This window comes from Phyllobates terribilis, unplaced genomic scaffold (genome assembly GCF_046119375.1).
Source record: "Phyllobates terribilis strain yellow unplaced genomic scaffold, ASM4611937v1 Scaffold_13__5_contigs__length_258822181, whole genome shotgun sequence".
Lineage (NCBI taxonomy): Eukaryota > Metazoa > Chordata > Amphibia > Anura > Dendrobatidae > Phyllobates > Phyllobates terribilis.
Genome location: NW_027362773.1, coordinates 117,523,695 through 117,549,780, shown reverse-complemented (window position 1 = coordinate 117,549,780; position 26,086 = coordinate 117,523,695). Strand labels below are relative to the sequence as shown.

Sequence of the window (26,086 nt, the reverse complement as noted above, 5' to 3'; positions counted from 1 at the left end):
TTTCACACCAGTGTGAATCAGCCGTCAAAACTGGACGCATGTCTCGATGAACATGTCTGTTATTGGCGTCACAGGACTTGCATGCCGCTAGGTCATTTTTAACCCCTAACCAAACGCTATAAAAACAATCTCCCCACCCCGATAAAGTTTTTTTCCCTCCACTTGGACCTTTTTTTTGCTATTTTCCAGTACATTATGTGGTAAATTTTACGTGTTATTCGAACCAATAACTAACTCGTCCCTTAAAAAAATCCACGTCTTGTCCTGATACGGGTATGTGGACGGAAAAATGTAAAATAAAAAGTTACGGCTAGTGGAAAAAAAAACCCAAAGCGCAAAAAAAATAGCTGGGACAGGAAGGGGTTAAATGACTTTCCGCATTTGTGGATCAGGCGGCTCAGTCGGCAGCGCCCGTATCTCCACGTAAATCCGCAACGGATTCTCGAAAGGAGTGAGGTGAGACTTCAGGTCAATTTCTAGTCAGAAAAAAAATCCACAGTGGATTAAATCCTAGTGATCGTCTCCAGGTCACATATATGGGCAGCTTCACTGTCGTTTACTCCATTTTGTTCGGAAACAGGAGCGACAGCGGCTGATGAAATTACGCAACGCCATAGCAACGGTTCTTACTCCCGCCACAGCGGCTTATATACTGAGCGCAGGGCGAAGCTCCGCCCACAGGCTGCAGTAGCCGCGACGTCACTGAGAAAGGAGGCGGAGTTTATACTGTTCAGCCACGCCCTGCTCATGTGATTAGCTCATGTCCCGGAGAGATGGAGCAGCAGGGAGGTAGGTGCACGGCGTGCGCGGTGTATGCCGGGAGGAGGCTGCAGTCAGTATGACAGGAGGGCGGCTGTCATGTCCGGAGCTGGCAGTGACAGCCAGTAGGGATCTCTGTTGGGATTTCTGAGTGCTGTGCACCTCCATGTTCTCCCTGCTTAGGGGCATAGAACACGTGCTCCTGTAACATACAGCTGTCCACAGCACAGCAGCGCTGGAGAATTTTGGTAAAATTTTGTAAGCGCTCATCTACACTACAAAGTGGTGTGCACACACGCAGGTGCGTCTCCGGCTTCTCCTATCACCAAATTCCTTCTTTTTTTTTTTTCTGTGCTTAAAGCAAAGTGAATGTAATTACATGAAAACTTTTGTCTGCGGTGCGTTTAAAGACGCTGAGGAACTGCCCAATATTTTTTTTTTGTGCGCAGCATCAGTGTTAAAAAAAAAAACTAAAAGTGTCAAATCTGCACTAAAAACAGATTTTAAAAAAATGCAGCAAAAATTCAGGAAAGAAAAGCCTTGCAATTTCTTTTTTTTTTTTTAATTTAAAAACCTGAAGTGGAACTTTACCACTCAGCAGTGAACATATCAATAGGAGGAGTCTTTTAAGTATTTTTAATCTTTATTTATTTTTTATTTTTTTAAGTGAAAAAAAAAAAAATTTTAATAGAAGTAAAATCTAAAAAAAAACAAAAACTTGACTCCTAAGAAATTTAGCATGTGTGAAAAGTGAACTGGAGTAAGGCACACCGAAACTTGCCATGTGGTGTCGCACCCCACCCCAATTCTTATTTTGGCAGAGATTGGGTGAAGCTGGTATGAAAATGCTAAAAGGTGCAAAGTATTTTCTGGCTAAAGGTTCGAGCAGACATCCGAATTATTAGTCGAAATGCGATCCAGCAAAAAATCAGATTGCACTCGGAGTAATGTTAGTCTATGGGGCCGAGCACACGTCCGTTTTTTTTTTTCATCGGATAGTGTCTGTCCGGGGGGGGATCGCAGAATGCATACTTTTCATCCGGAAATTGGATCGCACTCGGACATGCAAGTCAATGAAAACATCAGACTGCACTCGGATGACATTTGAGTTCAGTCAGATTTCCAGATGGAGATGGAGAAAAACTTTTCTCTATCTTCTCCTTAACCGAGAGAATCGGATCACACTCTGATCCGATTGACCCGATTTTCTTGGATGACAGTAAATACACTTACCTGCACCTATTAAATTTTAAAACAGATTTCTGGCAAAAAAGACTGCTATGTTTTGATGAATTAGGGCCTTTGTGTGCTCATATCCTTAGTCCTATAAAGCTCAGCCTTTTCCTGGGCTTTATAAATTGTCTTTTTTTTTCCTATAAACTGGTCTATGGGTTCAAATCGTCTAAGAGCACACTAAAAAATAAAGTAAAAAAATTGAATTGCCCCCTTTTCCAAGTTTAACAATAAATAACTAAAAAAAGGAGTATTTTGTATAGCCGTGTCCATAAAACAGCGATCTATCGAAAAATACATTTAACCCATACTGGAAACACCATAAAGAGAAAAAAACAAAATGCTACAGGTATGTGTTTTTTTTTCCTTGGGGTGGGGGATGGGTCACCTCACCTCCCGCAGTTAAAAAAGATATAAAAATGTTGTATGTATCCCAAATCCCATGGTATCCATAAAATTACAGATCTCCACATAAAAATAGCCCCCACACAGCTTCATTGAAGGCAAAATAAAGCTACAAGTTTCAAAAAAGAAATCATAATATATCCACAGGAATAGCACTTGTAAAAAAGCCTAGGAACATGTTTTTATAAAAAACAAAAGAAAAACCTGTGATCCCCCATATAATCAATTCTAGTGAAATATATATCAGTAGTAATTGTAAGTAAACTTCTACAATATATGCCAAAAAAAGAGAAAAAAAAACAGAGTACTATACAATTAAATTTATTAAAACATTCAATTTATTGTACAAAATTCATCACAGAATAAATTACAACATTAATAAGTTAAAAAGGACGACCAAAATTCAAAACCATTGCTGTGCAAAAAGGTAACGTATAGAAAGTCACAGTAGACAGTATGGGGTAAACCTTCCTTTAACACCATGATCAATCAGTTGGTATGTCAAAAGACAGTTATTTATCAATTAGTGTCAAAAAACAGCATTGGTTTCGCTCCAGAGAAAATAGGACACGGTGCATAAATAATCACTTGGAGAGCCAGAAGAAAATCGTATGTATACAAAAGGGATTAGAAGATATGTCACTTTGTATCAGAGAATGTAACCTCCAACCCAATTGTATTACAATATACCAGCTTTAAATATAATGCTAATAAATTAAAATGTTTGCCCATGTTGAACAATCAGTATTGCACAGGACTGGGCGCAAACCCTGACGCGCGTTTCACGGTAGCTTTTTCAAAAGGGAATGTAGAAAGAACCTAGGGACAAGTGTTTGTATACCATATTTAATTAGATCACATACGCCATACGCACCTGGATGTATTGAGGCCATATCAAAAGATCAGACTGGAGAATCGTAGGGCGCATGCATGGATCGGCGACCATCTTGGTGAAGTCAATTGTAAGATCACTGTGCTCTGTATATCGCCTTATTTTTGGAGCCAGGGTTCCAGATCAAAAAGAGGGGGGGAGTAAGTAGATAAACAGCAAATATAAAAAATTATAAAGGCACAGAAAAAAAAATTGACTTATGGCTAGAAAGGGCTAATGGGTTAGTAGGGGTGAACAATTAATGGTGCGGTGTTGAATTCTGTCGTTCCGGCACTTTGTAGTTGATTTCTTTTTGGGTTTATCTGTACTTCTGGCTGTTTCTCATTCTTGCGGGCTTTATATGTTGCATTGATTTCGGTCCCTATAAAACTTGATGTCTCTTTGTATCCTCCACAGCTCAACAACAGTCGGTGACTCTTAATAATGGGGTGACCATGCCCCTCCTTGGCTTTGGCACATTTCGCTTGAGGGGACTAGAAAATCTCCTCCAGGCTGTAGACGCTGCGTTGGAGTGTGGGTACCGCTCGTTTGACACAGCCGCGGTCTATCGTAATGAGGCCGATCTCGGTCACGCTTTGCGCAAGCTGTTGCCTAAATATGGCTTACGTCGCTCTGATATCTTCATTACAAGCAAGTTGTCTCCTGCAGATTTAGGCGCCGGAGCCCGCGATGCCTGTTTGAAGAGCTTGGCCGAATTAGGATTCGATTACTTGGATCTCTACCTCGTTCACTGGCCAGGGAAGCAGGGCTGGCGAAGTGACGATGCCCGAAACCAAGCAGCTAGAGAGGAAAGCTGGAAAGCCTTGGAGGGCCTACATCAGAGTGGCACTATTAAGGCACTAGGTGTGTCCAATTATACAGAAGCTCACCTGACACAGCTCCTAGGACGGTGCAGCGTGCCCCCTGCAGTGTTACAGGTGGAGTGCCATCCACGGCTACCACAAACCGATCTTCTCGGTTGGTGCAAACAAAATGGCGTTCACCTGCAAGCTTACTCCTCTCTGGGCTGCGGGGATCTTCTGGGAGATGCAGAAGTGTGCAAAGTGGCAAACATGCATGGGCGCACTCCCTCCCAGGTGTTACTCAGGTGGGCACTACAGCAAGGTGTTGGAGTTATTCCTAAAGCTTCTGCACCAACGAGAATCAAGGAGAATTTTAACGTCTGGGATTTTGAGCTGCGTCATGAGGAAGCTGAACTGCTGAAAGGTGGAGGAAGCGAGATAAGATACTGCTGGGATCCCATCGGAGTGGCGTAGCCTCATCTGGTCCGAATTGTCCTCCTCTTTTACTTTTCTTGGCTATGCTATTTGGCTTCAGTCCAGAATCCAAACCAAATCTGCCAGAGGTCTAAGGGGGTATGTTCAAACACGGGACATTTGCTGCAGAAATTTCTGAAATGGAAACATTCACGAATGGAGTTGTTGGATGGATTTGTGCCAGCTTATACTAATAAATGAGATGGTCATAGAAATTTCGAAAACAAATCCACGTTTTCTAAAACATACTATATATTTTTATTTGTGGGTTTTTTTTTATTTTGGTAAAAAAAAAAGGCACTAAACATTTAACTTTTCGGAAAGTTCTGCTAAAACTCTTGAGTTTTTCGGCCGAAATGTGTGAACCCATCGTAAGAAGGAGAGGTTTATGTTAAATTCCCAACTTTATTTCAGTAATCAAGAGTTCCAAATATTTTTTGTATTTGTTATCGAGGATTAAAGAGTAACTATCAATCTTTTATTTAATATCTAGTCTGTTCCTAACATGGGCAGCACGTTGTCCAGGTCCTGAAACCTCCACAGATTGCTCAAAAAGCTGCACTGCAACATGTTGTTCAGCAAGCATGAGCACTGAGCTCCTGCATGAGCATACGCACAGAGCAGTGTACAGGCTCAGCAGAAAGTCTATGAGCTCGTTCCCCTCTCTGTGCGCATGCTCATGCGGGAGCCTAGTCCTCGTGCCTGCTGAGCCGCGTACTGCAGTGTGACATTTTGAGCAATGTGTGTGGGATCTCAGGATCCATAACACCCCCCCTTCTCAACCTGCTGCACGTGTTAGGAAGGGAGGATATTAAATAAAACAATAGGCATCGTTTTAATAAGAGTACATTGGCTTGTTTGGCTTTTCAGAGAAAATATACTTTAAAGATCCAGGCCTGGAGTCCAGGAGCGTAGCTGGAGTCCAGGAGCGTAGCTGGAGTCCAGGAGCGTAGCTGGAGTCCAGGAGCGTAGCTGGAGTCCAGGAGCGTAGCTGGAGTCCAGGAGCGTAGCTGGAGTCCAGGAGCGTAGCTGGAGTCCAGGATAGTCCAGCACCTGTAGGTGATTGACAGGTCTCGTTATGGAAGTGAAATGTCAATCATTTAGAGCAGTGCTGGGGCATGACTAATCTTATATCCGGCTATTGTCCCTGGCGCTTCAGAGGAAAATATACATGGTTGCAATCGTGCAATGAGACTTTAATTCATGTTGCCCGCGGTTTGGGCAGCATGTAACGGGTCAAAGGTTTCCTTTAGCCCTCATTCACACTACCGTATCTTTAGTTCGAGTACTGTCCATGAGTTCTGTGGATAAAACGATTTTTTAGACAGTGGTGTGAACCTACCCTTCATGTGTCTATTCCCTAATGCAAGCATTCAGCCCCATTGGTTGGTGACCTCGGGCTGCAGCCATGTATCCCACACCTTGAGCACACTATTTTACCATGATGGTACAAGGCTCCGACCCTGAAATCCACCCCATGAGAAATGTTAGCAGTTGTGTAAACATGCAAAATTATATTAACTGCGATTGTAAGTGGTAATGGTGTTAATTAAGGCTAATTCATAGTTGTGATCTCTGGTTCTGGTGTCTCGCTTCCTCACACAGTATAATTACGATGGCTGAGAAAAATTGTAGGAAAAACTTCCCGCGATTAAAAATAGAGGCTGTAACAGTGCAGACATGTAAAATTCTGCAGCAACGTCACGTGCTGGAGATCCGGGGGCGCTGGAGACTACATGTACAACATCAAAGAGAATTCACCACCCAGTCTTTTTACTGTTAGATCATGATTGATTGAGCAAGTAGACAGGTAATTATATAACACGCTGCCAAACCTATTCTTCCCTTTACAGAACAGAATTCTCATGATTATAAGAAACTGAAGGCTAAAATTTCTCCTCTCACCCATCCAAAGCAGTTCTCATACTTTGCACTGACGAGGGGTAATACCCCGAAACACTGTGTCTGCAAATTGAGATTCTGGTTTGGCTTTTATCTGAAGTCATATTGCAAGGCTCGTTGAAGGGTCGATAGTGACTTGTATGATTGCGGATTCCAACAGGTGGCGCTATAGAGTTAAAGTTCTCTTCCTCTCTGAAGAGGCAATTTGCATATTTAGGAGAAAATATTGCTTAACGGAAATTAGGCAGACCGGCGAATTCTTCTGGTTTTGTGCACCTGTACTGTTCTAATAAATCTTTCTTCAGTGTATTCTTATTTTCTAGAATATTTTCACAGCAGTCAGAGATAATTATCAGCATAACGAATTGACCCTTTACACCATGATGCGTTCGCAATGTGTTTATTTTGCTGAAATTTTACAAAAGCGCAGTAAAAATGTGTTGATTTTACTATGTTTTTGGAAAATTGCTGCAAAAAAAAAAAAAAAAACGTATTTGGTTTATTTATCCTGCAGATAGGTGATCGCTTGTTTTCAGTGGACAATCCCTTTAAGGTTTATTACGACCCTTGGGATTGGTTTAATCTGACAATATGGCTGTCGGACCAATAAAGGGTTATGCACCCCCCCCTACCTGTTGTAAGAGAATAGCCTACCTTAGGGCGCATGCAGACGTCCGAGATCGGACGGCAATGCACGGATTCACTGTGGCTCTCCCGACTCGGAAGTATATGAGGCTGTCGCGCTCTGGTAGTCCGTGCATTGCAGTCCGATATGGGAGTTGCAGGACGTCTGACAAGATAATGGGATTTATTTTTGGGAGAAAAAAATTGTTTATTGTATTTTAAATCCATCAGCAGCATCAGACATCTAAAAAGAAAATATGGAAGAACAGTCTCTGGAGAAGAAGAAAAAAAATATATACTTGGCTTTTTTTTATTAAATGTCTGTTTTCACTCCCACCAGTAAATTAGAATACACATATGCGTCCGCACATTGTCAGCGTCTTGGTTGGTCTTGTCAGATTTTGAAAGGCTGAACAAGCAGCAGATGTCTCTGGTGTCTTTGCCCATTTCTTCTGTATATCCCACGGTTCCAGTTCTCCGCTCGAGGGCCAGTAAAGGGTATGATAGTCAGACTGGTTATTGCTTAGCACCCGGATGATGGGTGCAGAGCACCAGCTTTACTTTGTAGAGATGCTTGTTTTAACAAGTCTTTTGGATGTTGAGTTTGCCGTGTAGGAAAGATGCGGCCAAGTGCTTAAGTAGGACATAACTAGATTAGGCTCTGTTCACACTGCATTGGTTGTACGTCTGGAAAAAAGCTCCAGATGAATAGGTGTGTGGCCCATTCTCTGCCATTCCATGACATACCTTGTTTAATTCAAAGGGTAAATAAAGTCTACTTAAGGCATTGTAATAAAACTTAACTTTTATTAATATAATTAAATAAAAATCATCTTGTATTTTTTAAATTCCTGGGATCAAGGGACCTCTACATTCAGTTATTACTCCTACACCACATGCTATCCTACCTAGATTATGGCTTCAGCATATTATAGTAATAGAGTAAGTATCACTAGCATCGTATACAAAGATGATTAAAAAGAAAAACTCCCCAACAAGTTTCGCCTAAACAGGCTTCCTCAGGGAGGTGGGACTATAATCTTAATATCCTTTATAGCCTCAGCTCCCCGGAGGAAGCCTGTGACCACCTTTATTAACATAAATAAATAAAAGTCAAGTTTTATTACAATCCCTTAAGTAGGGTTTATTTACCCTTCGAATAATCTGTTTAGTTGAATTTTAATCCCTAAAGGATTGTTTGAACACCCCCTTTTTTATTTCTATACATTGTTTGACTGCAAAAGTCTACTCTTTTTTTTTTTTTTGCAATTTCATCAAATTAAAGCAGTTTCTAATCTGCAGCGTGCCAATTCTGTGTGTTTATCTCCCATTGTAATAAATGGGGGGTAAAGGATTACAAAATGCTGTAAAAATAAATATTCTACACCAAGATTTTTCTCTGTAATCAGCCCACTAGGTGGCAGCGTGGTGCAACGTGGTATGATCAATGCATCGTGCACCTAAATGGGAATTAACGACACTTTCTTTTCGGCAATTGATTCAGATTTGCAGATTAGGAAAGAAGAACAATATTCATGTTTTACTGCACATTTCTTGCAAGATAGAGTGTTGTCAAGCCCTCGCTTGTAATGAAGCGTTCCCTCTGCCATTTCAGGCAGCTTATTGCAGTAATTTACTAGGCAGTTTTCAGCTCATAAATCAGAACTGTGCAGAATTTTGTTTTTTTTAGGATAACAAATGAACCTGCCAAAAATGACTGTCAATGTCTGATTCATATGCAAGTGTTTAGCAATGGAACATGTGAACATTAGCAAATCACTGCCACGATGGCAGAAATCTATATGTCCAATTAATGTGAGTGGATCTTGCAGTGCGGTCACGGCACATTATAAGGATCCTTCCAGGCGTCTTCTAGATCAGGAATCGACTGGACGGTTGTGCTGCGGTCCTGAGAGGACTGGTGACTGCACGACATGGGGACCGTCACCAAAGGCATTGAATGATCTCGTGGGATTAATAAATGTGATTTTTAGTTACAAAATGTAGACATCGATAGGCTATAAATGTGCAGGGTCAGGATGAAGTTCAGTGGAGAGATGGAAAGTGCTCTTAATTTATATATCAATAACATGTTATTTCATTATCACAGAATATTTCCAGTGGAAATCTTACATGCAGCAAGTGACTCATAACTTGGCACCGGAACGACACGGGAACTGCTGCTCGTGGAGTGAAGAAATATATTTTACATGCAGCAAAAGCAAAGCTTGACCTTACAATATAAATGGCGTTCTTAAAAAAAAATTTAAAAAAAAACTTATCAAAACTTTTTTACAAGTGGGGAAAGGGGTCTAGGTGCAATGACGGTTCCTAAAATGAAGAAGTGCTCAGGTGAGTGAAGACTGGCTCCATAGACTTTCTAGTGGGCATGCCATTAAGGCAGCACTCTACTGTGCACTTTTGATCACTCCTGTTGGCGATCGGTGGGTGTCTCAGTATTGCCAACATTTCTGGCACAGTTTTCATAAATGACAGTTACACTTTATAGCGAATCTGTCACTACATTCCACAATATAAACAATATCCATGTAAATACAACTTTAGACCTGATGAGGTTGGTGTACTTGCTCTGAAAATTCAGGTCTTAGTGACGGCATAATTCCAATATAAACATTTTATGAGCGGAATTAAGTCTTAAAGGATTATACAGGCATTACGATATGGATTTTTCAAAGTAAACACTCCAGCCTCATCCGCTAAGATCTATTTAATAATTGTGTACAGATTTAAATCGGACCTGTCACCTGATTTCACGATACAGACAGCTTGCAAATAAGCCCTAAAGCCACCCTATTTGATGTTGCTGTAACTGAAGCAATGGATTTACGGAGCCAACCATTAGTATTTCCCTAGCCTCTCCTTTCCTCAGTAACCAGCAGCACTGCATCATGGGAAATTATATGGCCAGATTCATTATTTGCATTATTTTTATTTTATTTTTTTTAAGTAATTTTTCTTTCAGTTAATAGGATTCATTGACAATTTTGCCTCCAAATGTATCAAAATACACGTGAATCCTGATTTTTCCGCAAAGTAAAAAATCGCTTCCCCCCCATCTTAAATCTGTTTTGCAACTTTAGGGAGGAAAAAAAATTGCAAAAGAAAGCATAAATACAATTATGTATCTGACTCATGGCGTGGTATGTTTTGCTGAAAGTTGTCCTGTTAAAATATAAAAAAATACAACTAAACAAACATGATTTTTTTTTTTTTTATTAGATGCAAATTTGATCAAAGCAGCCCAAAGTAGCTCCATCTATAGAAAAGAGTGTTGTCCATGGTAGAAATTGAATTGCTCCTAATGCTGTATAAAATAACCACATTCATCCTTGTGTTACAAAATGCCTAATAAAATTATTTCAGAGGTCGACACATGAAACATAATAATAATAAAAAACCTCCCAATTCACATTTCATTGTTCTGTGCTCTTCTTATAAAATCAGTTTTGTTCTTTCTTTGAAATACTAAAAAAAAAAAAAACTATGTATGTATATATATGTGGCACATTGGGTAACTTCAGAGTATGCTCTCGTGTGGGATGCCCACATCTTGCCAGACTTCATGCAAAAAATATTCATCTCAGTAGTTCAGGCAATCTTCTGGAAATGGCTACAGTGACGGAAGCCGCTGTTGTAGTGAAGAAGAGTACCGCCACCTTGATGTCAGCTGTAAAAAGCGAGAAACTGAATAAATTTAATATGCAAATGACCCGAGGCATAGCCCAAATTCACATTCAAAAGGGGTTTATGTGCATCTGTCAATACAGAAAGTTTGGCACGGCTTACAGTCAGAATCAAAATGATTCAACCCCCAATGCAAATTAGGTTTATTAGTGAAATTTACAAACTTCTGTCGAGCAAGAACAATTAAAAAGGATTCATTGCAACTAATTTATCAAATGGTTTCTCCAAATTCATCACAAAACGCCACTTTTGTTGACAACTGCAAATCTCTGAATTATTAACCCAGTTATGAAAAGCGTCTTTAGTACAGCACCTCTAGCTGTTACGACCTGCTGCCAATGTGATTTCTAACCGTCCACCGGCGTCTGGCATAATTCATCATGGGCAATAGCCTCCTGTTCACTAACATTTTTAGGTTTGTGTGCTGCAAACACTTTCTTTAAATTCCACCAACAATTTTCTACAGTTTTCAAGTCAGGTGGCTGACAGTCACCCCACTTGGATTTTTTTAAACCATGCAGCCTTAGACTTTCCCTGGCTCATTGTCCTGTGAGAAGGTCCAATGACGCCCGAGCTTCAGCTTCCTTACAGAAGGCATGAAGTTTTCTCCTAGGATTTCCTGATACTTGATTTAATTCACATTGTCCTCCACACGCTGCAGGTTTCTAGTGCCAGAAGTCTAGCAGGATCAGAGCATCACCAAGCCACCGCCATGCTTCCCTGTAGGCATCAACAAGCCTTCACGATGCTTCCCTGCAGGCATCAACAAGCCTTCACCATGCTTCCCTGCAGGCATCTACAAGCGACCGGCATGCTTCACTATAGGCATGGTGTTCTTTTCAGCATATGCTTAATCCTCCAGACATACCACTGATCCATAGGCCTAAAAAGTTTGCTTTGTTTTGCTGTTCCACAGAAAATAATAGAAAACCATTTGTGGCTTATTTACATAGGTATGAGAATATTGGAGCCAAAGTTTCTTGTGCTTTTGAGTTGATGAAGAAGTCTTGGAGTTTGGATATGGAGATCTTTGGCATTTAGTATTCTTACTGTGCAAATTGATAACTCAGTGCCTCCTGGCACCAAATTTTGCTGCAGGTCTTGTGCAATTACGCAAAGGTCTCTGACAACCTGCCTCATCAGGAATCTGGTATCAGCTTCCTCTTTCGTCCAGGTAGTATAACCAATGGCAAACTGTTTCCAACTGTATGTTTTTGCATCATTTTCCTTGTTCATACAAGGTAACTCTTCTCTTACCTTTTTGGACCACTCTTTGAGAACCCAAGAATAATAGTGAACTGGAGGCCATTTTCCCCATGAGGAATTATCTAAGATTCCTCAGGAAGGCTGCCAGCAGCCAGTGTCTGGCTACGCATCGCGATTGCAGCAGGTCATAACAGCCAAAGGTGCTCTACTAAAAACAACTGTCACGAATGGGTTGAATAGACTGCAGTAGTCCGTAAAAGTCGTATTTTTGTATTGAATTTGGAGAAACCTCTTGGTATATTAGTTGTGTTGAGCCATTTAGATAGTTTGCAATAAATCAAGCAAGAACTAAGTTTATACATTTTAGTAATAAACCCACTTTGCAATTGGGGGGGGGGGGGGGGTTTGAAAAATTTGGATTGGTTGTATTGGATTTCTTTAGCTGGTCATCAGCATATGCTGTAGTTTATGGTAGGAACAATCCACTTAACTTAATAGAAGTTTCCTTTTTATGTCCGCTCCATCTGGCAATCTCTGACCCTGCACAGTTGTAAATGTCTAGTGTTATAGGCTAGAAGTACGGTCAGTTGTGCACGGGTCAGCTCGTTGACTCAGATACAGTAGACATTTTTGTAAACAGATAATAGAAATCTCATCTATATAGGAGGGAAATACCAGGAACAGACAGACCTTGATGGAAAAAATAAAGTGTTCATTGGAAATGGAAATCCCATTGCTGTGAAAGTTACAACTGGCCACTTTTGACCTGGTGAATCGTCCCCTTTAAATGGGATGCCCACTAGTCAGAAACTTTTTAACCCCTTCACAACATCCGCTGTACACGTACAGCACCACGGGAGGTGAGTTCCCGCAAACCGCCGTGATGATAGTGTCTGCTCACTCGCAGAGCCGGCGCGAATATCAGCTATATATTATTATTGACACCCTGCAGAAACGCCCAGGATCGTTGCTAGCACAGATCACAGGTATTTAACCCCTCTGATGCCGTTGTCAATAGCGACATCAATCGGCTTAGAGGGTGGGAGCTCCCTCTGCTCCAATTGCGTTGTGCCGATGGTCTGCATGGTTACCCTGGGCCGAAAGATGGTTGTGGGGTCACCCAGGTACGGTAAAGTATTTTTAAAAAGTAACGTTTTTTTAAAAATATAAAAAAGAAAAAAAGCCACACAAAATAAAGAGTTATTACCACATGGAGGGACACTGGTTAGAATTGTAAAATTTGGCCTGGTCAGGAAGGTGAGAACAAGCTGGGGGTGAAGGAGTATTACGATACTGGGGTAGTACTGCGGAAACCAGTGGCCGAAGGAGCACAAGCAGGAACAGCAAGCGATAGTAGAAGTTCTTGGAGTTATCAAAAGGAGCTGTAGGAAACAATCTGTATTTAGGTGAGAACTGTCTGGGTAAGACAGTCCAGGAGCTGGAGACTGGAACTAGACTAAACAGCTAGACTCAATACTCAAGCAATGAGTGAGAAATCCATGCAGCTTTAAGTAGGTCCAAACAGGAAACAAAATGGATTCCACAGGTTCAGAATCTGCCATCTTAGTAAAGGGCAATTGCAGAACACAACAGCAGTCTCCAGTGGTAAAGCGTGGAATTGCAGAACAATTATTAAGATGAACAATAGCAGTCACTAGTGGTCAAACTGTAGAAGGACAATAGGAATTCTGACAAGGAGTTAAATACTATGTTTCCCCCATGTAAAATAAGAATAAAATATACCTCCTATTCTGGTGCCATTCATACCATTACAATGTTATGCCACGTTAGCACTGCAGACAAAAGAAGAAGTTGTCTGAATAGTGGACAAACCCCTTTAAGGACAGTCTATGGACATTTCACAGAGTTCTGTTCCAAGTTAATGGTTTGCTTTTATGCCCTTATTTACAGTTAAAGACAATGTATCTCTTTGGTACTTTCCACGTTAGAAGTCTGAGCAGGTTCTCCAAGGATCACCGATGACCTGACAACTCTCAGAACTTCTAAGTAAGGTAGCATCATCCTTCACTTCTCTATAGGTTCGGGCACAAGTAGCAGCTCCATAAACCTCACCTTAGAAGCTGCACCTTGATTCAGTCTGTACAAGGTGACTGATGTGCTAAAACAACATGATCTGGTTGACAGCCAGGTATTTTCCTGACTGACATCATCTACCTCTGTGTTTTTCTACATTGCTAAGCAGAGGACCCGCTAGATGCTAGAGTGCACTGCACATAAGGAAAGGTATACTGGTGTAAGATAGCTCCATGGGAGGTGGGGATAGGAGACCATGAACATAATGGTCTGATAGCCAGGAAGCAAAAGAACTTGTAACTGGAGGGGATGGTGCTAAAGAGAATCTGAGTTAAGGTTTTTTTTTTTTTTTAATTAATGGCACACTGCAATTTTAGGCACGTATAGTTCGGCAAACAAGTTGTGCTGAGACAACTCCCTTTAAAAGTGGATAGCCTAGACTTTCTGAAAAAAAAAAAAAAAAAGGGCCTAACCACTAACAGGCAGGTAGTTGGGTAGTTGCTACCTACCTGCCTGTTGTGCCTGGCATCGTTCTTTCCCGGCACATACCGCTCCGGCCGGGGATTCACCTGCCTCTGCTGAGGTCACGTCGATAGAGCGGAGGCTTCTTTTCTGCTCCGCTCTGTTGACAGGGTGTGACTGCTCGTCATTCTGATTGACAGCCGGATTCCCGCTACCTAACTGGCGGAGCTGGCTGTCAATCAGAATGACATCACACGTCCCACCCTGCCAACAGAACAAAGTGGAAAAGAAGTCTCCACTCTGTCAGTCTGACGTCAGCAGAGGCAGCCGAATCCCCGGCAGGAAGAACGGTGCCGGGCACAACAGGCAGGTAAGTAGTAACTACCCAACTACCTGTCTGTTAGGGCTTAGGCACATTTTTTGTTTTTTCAGAAAGTCCCAGATATCCCCTTTAAGCATCAGTACCGGATCCTGTATTAAGTGATTTACATTACTGTTCATGCCTTGTGCAATTATTTCTTAGCTTATTACTGAACTACTGTATTAAGGTGTTTCACTTTTTTGTTGTTGCAAAAGTATGTCTTTTTTGCAACACTTATTTGTGGCAAAAAAAATAAACTGCCTCCAGATTTTGTCTGTAAGTTAATAAGAAAATGTGAATGCACTACAAACACAGTGGGGAGGGGGTTTTTGTTTTTTCCCCCCCACACTTTCGATGCAGTTCTTTTTTGGGGTCCTTGGCACTTTTTCCCCTAAACTAGCGAGCTCTAGGTTTGGGGTTGGACTACTTGGATGATCGCTGAATCACTTCTACCTGAAGCCGAGAAAGTATTATTTTCCACTGCACCAACCATGTTTGGGGATGGAGTTTCTTCAGTCAGTCAGTGAGTGGAGGTCTTTTTTTCCCCCATGTGGAAGGTATTCTCTGATACATTTTGCTTTAGAAATTAATAAAATAATGCAAATCTGCGCCTCTTTACCCAGAGTAGTTGACTGGAAGTCGCCTTGGATGCTTTTCATTTGTCATTCTCTAAATTAGAACAGAATTTCTGCCTACAAAGCTTTAAATATCCATAAAGAAGTGAATGACAGCTCAGAAGTGCCATTACCTGACTTCACTCCTCCGCAGAGAACGGTTAATCCTTCTCACTCTCCGACTCGCTCTTCTCTTTGCTTTTCCATCGCAATAAATTAAGAATCATGTCCCGTATACTCTTGCTTCCGGTCATCTGAGCAGCGGCACCTGCACTTTTAGGGCGAGGAAGACCCTGGGGACAAAATTTAGTGACCAAATTGTATTACAATACACATAACAACCATAATAAATAATCATAGTAATCTATTGTTATAAATCTGCTTCTGATTAGTAGATCCGGCGAGATTTTATTATTACACCACACCAGGTTTACTGTGCAAAAAAAGCGCCGGGGATGCTAAAAAGTAAGAGGAAGTTTCCAGGGCTTTGGTTTGGTGGCAATGGACTTCAAATAGGGTCCTGCAAATCTTTTTCTCAACTCTAGTTGGCACCGTATTAATCCATAGCTATAAGACTGGCTGCTGTTTGCAAATGCACAACTGTCCAGCAATCGTCACTGACGTTAAATTATGTTATGTACAAGGGTATAACCACCATGTAACGTAGAATGAGCCATTCATTTTCATAACGGCCTTTGTGATGCATAGTCTGCTCTGCCTCCAAGCAGCCCCCCCCCCCCCCCGTCTGCCGCTCCACCTCCCCACCCCATCTGCCACTCCGCCTCGCCACCCCATCTGCCGCTCCGCCTCCACGCCGCCTTAACCAGGAAGTAGACTAGTCTGAAAATATATTATTAATAATAATTAATAATAATATTATTAGCACTAGAGCATTCCTGTTCCCACGTTTGGAAAATGTAGGCTAATTGCTACAGTTGAGCAAAAAGATTTGCAGGACCCTAGTCCAGCAGCCATGCCGGTACTCCATCATGTGTATGGAGGGTCCTGTGAGATAGCAGCCGGCCGACTGTTTGTTCAGCAGACAGCTATCCCATGTGCACGGCCAGCTTTAGTCATTACCTGTAAGATCACCTGCTTGCTTTCTTTTTCCCCTCTATGACACCACTGTGTGCAATATTCCTTTGATAATCCTCACATTATTTAATGTTTCTGAACAGTGACGTCGATGTGTATAAAGTCACATTTTGTGACATCATCTCTGCATCTTTGGTACCACATCACGGTCACTGTGCAGCGATGACACGGCTTATTATCTTGGTGACGTCACATTGCAGGGCTAATAAGTACAATGATAATAAATATGGTGATTGTTATGGTGGCATATTGCTGTGTGCTTAATGCTGGTTCACTGACATAACTGAGCATTACTGCTGTGCAGAGGTCACGGTTACATCTGTATGGTGGTGCCTAAGCTCACCCAACCACATAAGAATCCAGTACTTTAAAAGTGCATGTACAGAGGAGCCTTGCTACACATATTGCAATGTGGGAAGGGAATCTGTCAGCAGGTTTTTACCATGTAATCTGATGTAGGGGCAGAGACCCTGATTTCAGTAATGTATCACGTACCCAGTGTTTTATCAGCAGGAGATTATCACTACAGGACTAGGTGTCTCGTGCCTCCTAGTCCAACCCCGCCCCCACCAGTGATTGGCAGCTTTCTGTGTACATTGTAGGTTGACAGATAGCAGACAGTAAGTGAGAGGGGGTTGGGTGGTTAGACCTGGATGCAGGAGATACCTTGTCCTCTAGTGATAATATCAGTGTTTTATCAGCAGGATATTATTAAAACAAAAAACACAGCCTAGTAAGTGACATCTGGTTGTGGCGTTTTTCATCTTTCAATAAAATGCCGTCTAAATTCTAAACTTTGAACCAAACTTTATAGTTTTACAGAGAGATGAGGACCAGATCAGCAGCACATCTTACAGACGATGCTTTCAAGAGAAAGAAGGAACGTGACATTTTATAATCCAGCAGTGATTACCGTGAAGCTTTGGTCAAATTCATCGCTCATTCTCCTCAGTTCTCGTCCATACCGAGCAGCGACCATGAGGGAAGATGGAGCAGAGCGGGAACGTGACCGGAACTGGTTGAGCTCGCCCACGTGGTCCGTCTCCAGGGCCTCCGATGCAGATTCTGTCCGAGGGCGAGGTTCCTTTCCTGTAAAAAAAAGGAAATGTGGTTTATATAATAAATTAATGTAAATCAGTTTGAAGCATTTCTATGAAGCAGAACTAAAGCCAATGTAAAGCAAAGAGAATCCAGTACCCAACGCTGAGCTAACCCCTAATGGACAATTCCTTTAATTCATTCCTCTGATATGCACAGGTGATAAGCTTTTTTTGTCAGAAAGAAAACAGTTGCATTCTCCTCATTTTCAGTACTGATGGCAACAATGGACACCCAGAGAGGTCATCAATATCAGATTTCTGGTGGTCCGACACCAAACACACCCCCCCAATCAACTTATCTGCTCCAGTGTCGGCAAGATGTATACAATGTGTTATAGAGTATACAGCTCTGGCAAAAATTAAGAGACCACTGCAAATTTTCATTTTCTCTGATTTTTCTCTATATAGGTATAATTTGAGTAAAATGTACATTGTTGTTTTAGTCTATAAACTACTGACAACATGTCTACGAAATACAAAGCTAAAAATTTTGTATTTATTTGCAGCAAATGAAAAATCGTCAAAATAATAAAAAAGAAACAGAGAAACAATGATTTCAGACCTCAAAATAATGCAAAGAAAACAAGTTCTTATTCATTTAGAAACAACAATACTCATATTTTAACTCAGGAAGAGTTCAGAAATCAATATTTGGTGGAATAACCATGATTTTTAATCCCAGCTTTCATGCGTCTTGGCATGCTTTCCACCAGTCTTTCACACTGCTTTTGGGTGACCTTATGCCACTCCTGGCACAAAAATGTAAGCAGTTCTTCTTTGTTTGATGGCTTGTGACTATCCATCTTCCTCTTGATTACATTCCAGAGGTTTTCAATGGAGTTCAGGTCTGGAGATTGGGCTGGCCATGACAGGGTCTTGATGTGGTGCTCCTTCATCCACACATTGATTGACCTAGCTGTGTGGCATGGGGCATTGTCCTGCTGGAAAAAACAGTCCTCGGAGTTGGGGAACATTGCCTGAGCAGAAGGAAGCAAGTGTTTTTCAAGGATAAGCTTGTATGCGACTTGATTCATACGTCCTTCACAAAGATTCACCTGCCCAATTCCAGCCTTGCTGAAGCATCCCCTGATCATCACCGATCCTCCACCAAATTTCACAGTGGGTGCAAGACACTGTGGCTTGTATGCCTCTCCAGGTCTCCTTCTAACCATTAGACGACCAGGTGTTGGGCAAAGCTGAAAATTAGACTCAGAAGATTACCTTACTCCAGTCCTCTATGGTCCAATCCTTATGGTCTATGGCAAACTTCAGCCTGGCTCTCCTTTGCTTCTCATTGATGAAAGGCTTTTTTCTAGCTTTACATGACTTGAGGCCTGCCTCTAGGAGCCTGTTACGAACTGTTCTTGCCGTGCACTTCACCCCAGCTGCCATTTGCCATTTCTTTTGTAGGTCACTTGATGTCATCCTGCGGTTGCTGAGTGACATTCGAATAAGATGACGGTCATCCCGGTCAGTAGAGAGTCGCTTTTGCCCTCTGCCGGTCTGTAGCTTTGTTGTCGCTGCTTGATCTTGTTGTAATGGACTGCCGTCTTTGAAATTTTAAGGCTGGAGGCAACATGACGCTCACTGTATCCCTCTGCTAGTAAAGCCAGAATTGAGTCCATCTTTTCCTCACTCAAGACTTTTCTTTTCAACTCCTTTGGCATGGTTAAAAGTTATTTTTTCATTCAAATTACTTTTGGGCTATTCCTAGCACTTGTTTTGCCATCCAGCTTGTCCTATTACAAGAGGATTGTGAAGACCACAGCAGTGTTTTTTATACTTTCCCTCGTTACATAAGATTTGGTTCAGGTGATCACCTAATCAGAAGCACATTAAGTAGAATGAGGTGGACTTTGGTTGGAATTCAACTGACACTGGAATGGAATGGCCGTCAGACATGTAGAGATGGGGATTGTTCGAAAACTGTGCAGTGGTCTCTTATATACAGCTCTGGCAAAAATTATTCGGGGACTATAAGGAGAGACCTGACCGGTCAGTTAGATGCCGTTCCTGACCGTCTTCCACTCCAGTTGATTGACAAGTTTCTGCCTATGCATTTACATAGGAAAAGACCAGTCAAGGTCGGGAGAAGCCGGCCAGGAATGGCTACAGATAAGTCAACAATATGCCAGGTCATCATTATATTAGTCCTGGTAACTCCTTTAGGGCTGGTGTGATGAAGCAGATAAACTTTTGCCAATTTGACAAACTTTTTACTGTAAACCCATAGGATAAAGCAAGCAAACAAAAGTAGCAAAACCGCTTTACCTTTGCCTCGTCTCAAGTTAGGAGAACTCAGATTTCCTTTTGTCCCTCTGTAGGATTGAGGAATTGCTCCCGGAAGAGCCGCACCTTGCTCATTTGGTGGGAATTCTTCTATGGAAAACATAGACGATGGAGGAGAGTCAGCCATCTGTGGGACCAGAAGAGAAGACAGAGATGTTGGAGTCGTGTATAACCTGGGAAGTCTCCTGCCACAGGGAATGGCAAAAAGCTACAACAGATCAGGACAGAAATGTTTATATAATATGGATAAGTGTGAGATCACTTATGTCTGCTAACCAAGGAAAACTGATTGTTCTGCAAACACAAGAAGTGTACGGTATATTCTGATTAAATTAAAGACCTAATGGCAATTATTCACCATACAGATGCATCAATCCAAGTAATGTTCCGCCCACGGATTCGGTCATAGACTCATTACATATCAATGATTCTTTACTGTATATAGAGGTAAATGTACAAGAGAAGAGGTCCTACAGCCACAATCAAAAGGGTATGTTGCTGGGTATCTTCCACTTAAGAATCCAGTGTTGCACTTCTAGCTTCTCCCCTGGCTGATTACCAAAGCAAACGACCAGTCAGCCAGGGAAGGTGTCGTCACTAAGTAAAGGGGGGGGGGGGGATAAAAGTTTGATGGGTTCCCTTTAAATGGATCTAGTCACCTTTGAGTAACAAATAGTTTTTTTATTGGGCTTCATTAAAGATGTTGCATTATTTGCTTCCTATTGCTGACTGCAGAATGAGTTAACTAAAGGCTTGTGCAGACTGGTCGACCCATGGCCATAAACAACCACCAATCAGCTGCAAAGAAGTCGATCAGTAGTCATTTACTACCATGTGTAGGTAGGCCGACCTCACAGAACAATCGCCAATAGATCCTTCTGTGCGCATAGGCTGCCATTGGTCTTGACAGCACGTGTTCTAGATGTACATGCGCAGCTGAGAACAAATGATCTATACTGCTCAAAAAAATAAAGGGAACACTCAAATAACACATCCTAGATCTGAATGAATGAAATATTCTCATTGAATACTTTGTTCTGTACAAAGTTGAATGTGCTGACAAGAAAATCACACAAAAATCATCAATGGAAATCAAATTTATTAACCAATGGAGGCCTGGATTTGGAGTCACCCCCAAAATTAAAGTGGAAAAACACACTACAGGCTGATCCAACTGTGATGTAATGTCCTTAAAACAAGTCAAAATGAGGCTCAGTATTGTGTGTGGCCTCCACGTGCCTGTATGACCTCTCTACAACGCCTGGACATGCTCCTGATGAGGTTGCGGATGGTCTCCTGTGGGATCTCCTCCCAGACCTGGACTAAAGCATCTGCCAACTCCTGGACAGTCTATGGTGCAACGTGACGGTGGTGGATGGAGCGAGACATGATGTCCCAGATGTGCTCAATCGGATTCAGGTCTGGGGAACGGGCGGGCCAGTCCATAGCTTCAATGCCTTCATCTTGCAGGATCTGCTGACACTCCAGCCACATGAGGTCTGGCATTGTCCTGCATTAGGAGGAACCCAGGGCCAACCACACCAGAATATGGTCTCACAAGGGGTCTGAGGATCTCATCTCGGTACCTAATGGCAGTCAGACTACCTCTAGCGAGCACATGGAGGGCTGTGCGGCCCTCCAAAGAAATGCCACCCCACACCATTACTGACCCACTGGAAAACCGGTCATGCTGAAGGATGTTGCAGGCAGCAGATCGCTCTCCATGGCGTCTCCAGACTCTGTCACGTCTGTCACAAATGCTCAGTGTGAACCTGCTTTCATCTGTGAACAGCACAGGGCGCCAGTGGCGACTATGCCAAGCCTGGTGTTCTGTGGCAAATGCCAAGCGTCCTGCACAGTGTTGGGCTGTGAACACAAGCCCCATGTGGACGTCGGGCCCTCATACCACCCTCATGGAGTCGGTTTCTAACAGTTTGTGCAGACACATGCATATTTCTGGCCTGCTGGAGGTCATTTTGCAGGGCTCTGGTAGAGCTCCTCCTGTTCCTCCTTGCACAAAGGCGGAGGTAGCGGTCCTGCTGCTGGGTTGTTGCCCTCCTGTGGCCCCCTCCATGTCTCCTGGTGTACTGGCCTGTCTCCTGGTATCTGCTCCATGCTCTGGACACTACGCTGACAGACACAGCAAACCTTCTTGCCACAGCTCGCACTGATGTGCCATCCTGGATGAACTGCACTACCTGAGCAACTTCTGTGGGTTGTACTGTAGACACCGCCTCATGCTACTGTACCTCTAGGGGTGAGAGCAATGGCAAAATAAAAAAGTGATCAAAATAACAGCCAAAAAGGATGAGAACAGAGAAATGGTCTGTAGTCACCACCTGCAGAACCGCGCCTTTATAGGGGGTATCTTGTTAATTGCCTATCATTTCTACCAGTTGTCTGTTCCATTTGCCCAACAGCAGGAGAAATTGATTCACAATCAGTGTGGCTTCATAACGGGACTGGTAGATTTCACAGAAGTGTTATTGACTTGGAGTTACATTGTGTTGTTTAAGTGTTCCCTTTATTTCTTTGAGCAGTATTATATATCTTTTTAAAGCTGGCTTAAAAAAAAAAAAAAAAAAAAAAAAAAACACACCACCATTTTATCTGAACATTTTGCTCATTTGTTGGGCGATGGCAGCCTGTTCGAACTGCCCGATTATCAGAATACATGTTCATAGGGAAACTTACATGATCCTGGTGCAGTGTAAATGCATCCAAAGAATTTGTCGGGGAGCTTATACTGATAGTGACTCTTCTCTGCCTTTCATGGGCCATCTTCCGGATGTTTTAGGATCCTCTTAAAGTTCTGTTCAACTTTGATGTAGTGATAAATGAGCTCAGTAAGGGTAAGTGCCCACGTAGCGTTTTTCAAGCGTATATGCTGTGGAATTTCCGCAGCGTAAACGCTTGTGAAACGCTAGGTAATCCGCCCCCCATGGTCCCCAAGGGGATTCCGCAAGTTCTATGCCCATACTGCGGATTTTTCCGTAGCGTTTATGATGCTTGGAAAAATCTGCAGCATGTCATTTAATTTTGCGTTTCCGCAAGTGGAATTGCCTTTGCAATGCAATAAAAAACGCAAGGCAATTCCGCATGTGGAAATCGCGCGATAAACGAGTGCGGAATTCCGCATGCATTTATCTGGGAGAGAACATGCAGAAATGAAGCAGAAAATTTCTGCTTCATTTCTGCAGCGTGGGCACATAGCCTAAGGCTATGTGCCCACGTTGCGGACCTGAAGCATATTTTTTACGCTTCTCCCTGGCGGGAAAATCGCATGCGGATATTACATGCGGTTTTCCCGCCAGGTAGAAGCGTTTGTGAGGCGTCTTTGCATGCATTTCTGCATGCGGGTTATCAAGCACTTCTCCAAGCATCACTTGGAAAAGTGCTTGACAACTTGTTCAGAATGGTAAAAAATAAAAAAATAAACTTTATACTCACCTTCTGATGCATTCTCTGCCCCGTCCGGAGTCTTGAGCGGCTCACGCTGTTGTGTGCAGGACCTGCGGTGACGTCATTGAGTCATGTGGTGGGTCACATGACTCAATGACGTGGCAGGTCCTTCAGACAACAGCGCGACGGAGGGAAAACATCATAAGATAAGTATAAACTTTATTTTTTCTTTTTTTTACAGGTTCTTTGGTACCCAGGTCTGGATGAGAGTCTCCTCTCCTCCAGACTTGGGTACCATCCGCACATTGATTCCGCTGCGCTTCCGCAAAATTAATGAACATGCTGCGGATTTTTGACTGCAGCATATATGCTGCGGAAAAATCCGCAGCATGGGCATTGACATTGCGGAATGCCATTGGGGACCATGGGGTGCGGATCTACATGCGTTTTTCAAGCGTTTACGCTGCGGAAATTCCGCAGCATATACGCTTGAAAAATGCTACGTGGGCACACAGCCTTAAAGGGCAGGTGCAGACGAGCACATTTTCAGTCTGAGTGTGATCCGACAAAACATTGTATCGCTATAACATGTAAACATGAAATTGGAATAGCATTACTGCTGTAGATAATAGGAAAAAATGAAGATACTTAGCACATAATTTGTGCCAATTCATATATGCCCAGCAGCCATGACAAGGCGATCTCCTTTTTCTGCTCTTCATTTGCACCTGTACACACCAGTTTTCTGTTTGGAAGTGACAGTCAGTCTTTTGTTACTTATATACAGGCTCTCTGAGCACTGAACCCATCAGTCTGTGGTGGTTTTAATTACAGCTGGATGCTACCTATCCATATAAATACAGACTTCATCCCAGGAGAGGATTCACATTAATTAGGTCCCCAGCAAAAAAAGGTCACCATGTCGTGGCTGCTGGGCATGCATGAATTGGCCAAATTATGCACGAAGTATCTTAGTTTTTTTCCTATTTTCTAGAGCAATAGAATTCAAATTTCATACATCTCCTGTTTGCATGCTATAGCGCTACAGAGTGCAGCTTTGTTAGTTATGGATAGCGATGGCTACTCTTAGGAAGCGCCAGTTTTCTGTTTGGAAGTGACCGTCAGTCTTGTTACTTAAAACATTGTATCGCACTTGGACCAATGTGGTCTATGGGGCCATGCACATGTCAGACTTTTCCTTGGACTTGGGGGGAATCCTTCTCCCTCCCCCCTACCCCAACATCCTCTGTTTAGGGTCCCCACATACATTAAGGCTCGTTCAGATGTCCGTGCACATTGGTCTGAGATCGGCCTGCCCGCGGGTCTCGTGCATTTCCATGAGACTGTCGGCAAAGCTGCAGCCAGTCTGTGCACGACGGTCTGATCTCAAATGTCTGAATGAGCCCTTAACCTGTCGGCTGAGCCGGTCATTATCTGCAGGTGCGGCCGACATTAACCTAGTGTGTATGGGGGCTTTAGACAACTTATTCTGCAGGAAATAGTGAAAAATTTTTAATGAAACCCCAAATACATGCATTTAAGTTAAAAAAAACACCTGTCCTCGAAGACGTCCACATCCTTAGATCGTCGTCCAGAGTTGCACAATTCCTTCCAGACTACAGACTGTTGTGCAGCGGGCGGTGCTCCCCGGACTCAGGATCATCAATGTGACCAGGACAACGTCCGAGCTCGACATGGCACCAGTATTATCGCACTGTCATCGACCTCTATGGGGCACACCACACACATGGGCCGTGTTCACACCTGGTCAGGCATTGGGCGACCATTTATACTGGCTCATTCCCCACTATACATGGCGGAGTATATGGATGGACAGTGAGCAGCCCCCACACCGGCCGCCGGTCTATTGTACAGCGCAGTAATGGCGACACCGGCCCGTTACCTCCTCAGCCGCCCTCCGGTCAGTACAGCCTCTGTCGCCGGGCGCCGCCGCTCTCCGTCACTCACCGCCAGTGTCCAGCAGCGGACGTTCTCATCGCTCCTCCCACAATACATGTTTACTCGCCTCCTTCCTTCCGGGTTCCCGCACAATCTCCGCCCCCTGCCACTGTTTCTTGGGTAATTGTTTTCTGCCTCAACCAATCATAGGTCGGAGCTGCAGGAAGCGCCGCCCATGGATCCTGTGTATACATCCCACGTGACATGGAGACAGCCGGTAACCATAATAACGCAGGAGCTGTCGGAATGCAGACAGTTAAGGGAGGTCATGTGACCAGACTGGAGGGAGAGAAAAGGGAGATGCAGCAGTCAGTGTGACCTGAAGACGGAGGAGACTCCGAGGAGAGGGGAGAGAAGGGCTGGGGGGATATGTAGGAGGGGACTGTTATGGGAGATATGTAGGAGCGGACAGTTATTGGGGGATTTGTAGGAGAGGGCTGTTATGGGGGGATATTTAGGTAGGAGAGGACTGTTATGGGGGATATGTAGGAGAGTACTGTTATGGGGGATATGTAGGAGAGGGCTGTTATGGGGGGATATGTAGGAGAGGACTGTTATGGGGGATATGTAGGAGAGGACTGTTATGGGGGGATATTTAGGTAGGAGAGGACTGTTATGGGGGATATGTAGGAGAGGACTGTTATGGGGGGATATTTAGGTAGGAGAGGACTGTTATGGGGGATATGTAGGAGAGGGCTGTTATGGGGGGATATGTAGGAGAGGACTGTTATGGGGGGATATGTAGGAGAGAACTGTTATGGGGGATATGTAGGAGAGGACTGTTATGG

General features: G+C 43.0%; 2 protein-coding genes across 5 annotated transcripts; one reads left to right on the top strand and one right to left on the bottom strand.

Annotated features, from left to right (window-relative positions):
- Positions 1-710: 710 nt before the first annotated feature.
- On the top strand, positions 711-10,774 carry LOC141173957 (uncharacterized oxidoreductase YtbE-like). 2 transcript variants are annotated; one of them, XR_012252728.1, is made up of 3 exons: positions 711-789; positions 3,686-6,355; positions 9,182-10,774. XR_012252728.1 is itself a non-coding variant. In XM_073658506.1 (2 exons), exons 1-2 carry the CDS (start codon positions 774-776, stop codon positions 4,543-4,545), a joined length of 876 nt encoding a protein of 291 aa, XP_073514607.1. In that variant the 5' UTR covers positions 711-773; the 3' UTR covers positions 4,546-6,756. The 2 variants fall into 2 exon arrangements, 1 of the variants encoding a protein (XP_073514607.1); XM_073658506.1 differs by lacking the exon at positions 9,182-10,774 and having other exon boundaries at positions 3,686-6,756.
- BAD (BCL2 associated agonist of cell death) lies at positions 10,351-25,440 on the bottom strand. 3 transcript variants are annotated; one of them, XM_073658507.1, is made up of 5 exons: positions 25,308-25,440; positions 19,920-20,064; positions 17,462-17,637; positions 15,588-15,746; positions 10,351-10,759 (listed from the first exon to the last, which is right to left on the bottom strand). In XM_073658507.1, exons 1-4 carry the CDS (start codon positions 25,353-25,355, stop codon positions 15,615-15,617), a joined length of 501 nt encoding a protein of 166 aa, XP_073514608.1. In that variant the 5' UTR covers positions 25,356-25,440; the 3' UTR covers positions 10,351-10,759; positions 15,588-15,614. The 3 variants fall into 3 exon arrangements, with proteins under 3 accessions (XP_073514608.1, XP_073514610.1, XP_073514609.1); XM_073658509.1 differs by lacking the exon at positions 25,308-25,440 and adding an exon at positions 24,895-25,127 and having other exon boundaries at positions 10,352-10,759; XM_073658508.1 differs by having other exon boundaries at positions 10,357-10,759; positions 25,243-25,390.
- Positions 25,441-26,086: the final 646 nt, after the last annotated feature.

Coding starts and splice junctions, on each gene's coding strand:
- BAD (XM_073658507.1), bottom strand. CDS start 25,355: ATGTATTGTGGGAGGAGCGATGAGAACGTCCGCTGCTGGACACTGGCG. Junction 20,065..25,307: donor TCCGCTGCTGGACACTGGCG/GTGAGTGACGGA, acceptor CTGGTCCCACAG/ATGGCTGACTCTCCTCCATC. Junction 15,747..17,461: donor AATTTGACCAAAGCTTCACG/GTAATCACTGCT, acceptor TTTTGTCCCCAG/GGTCTTCCTCGCCCTAAAAG.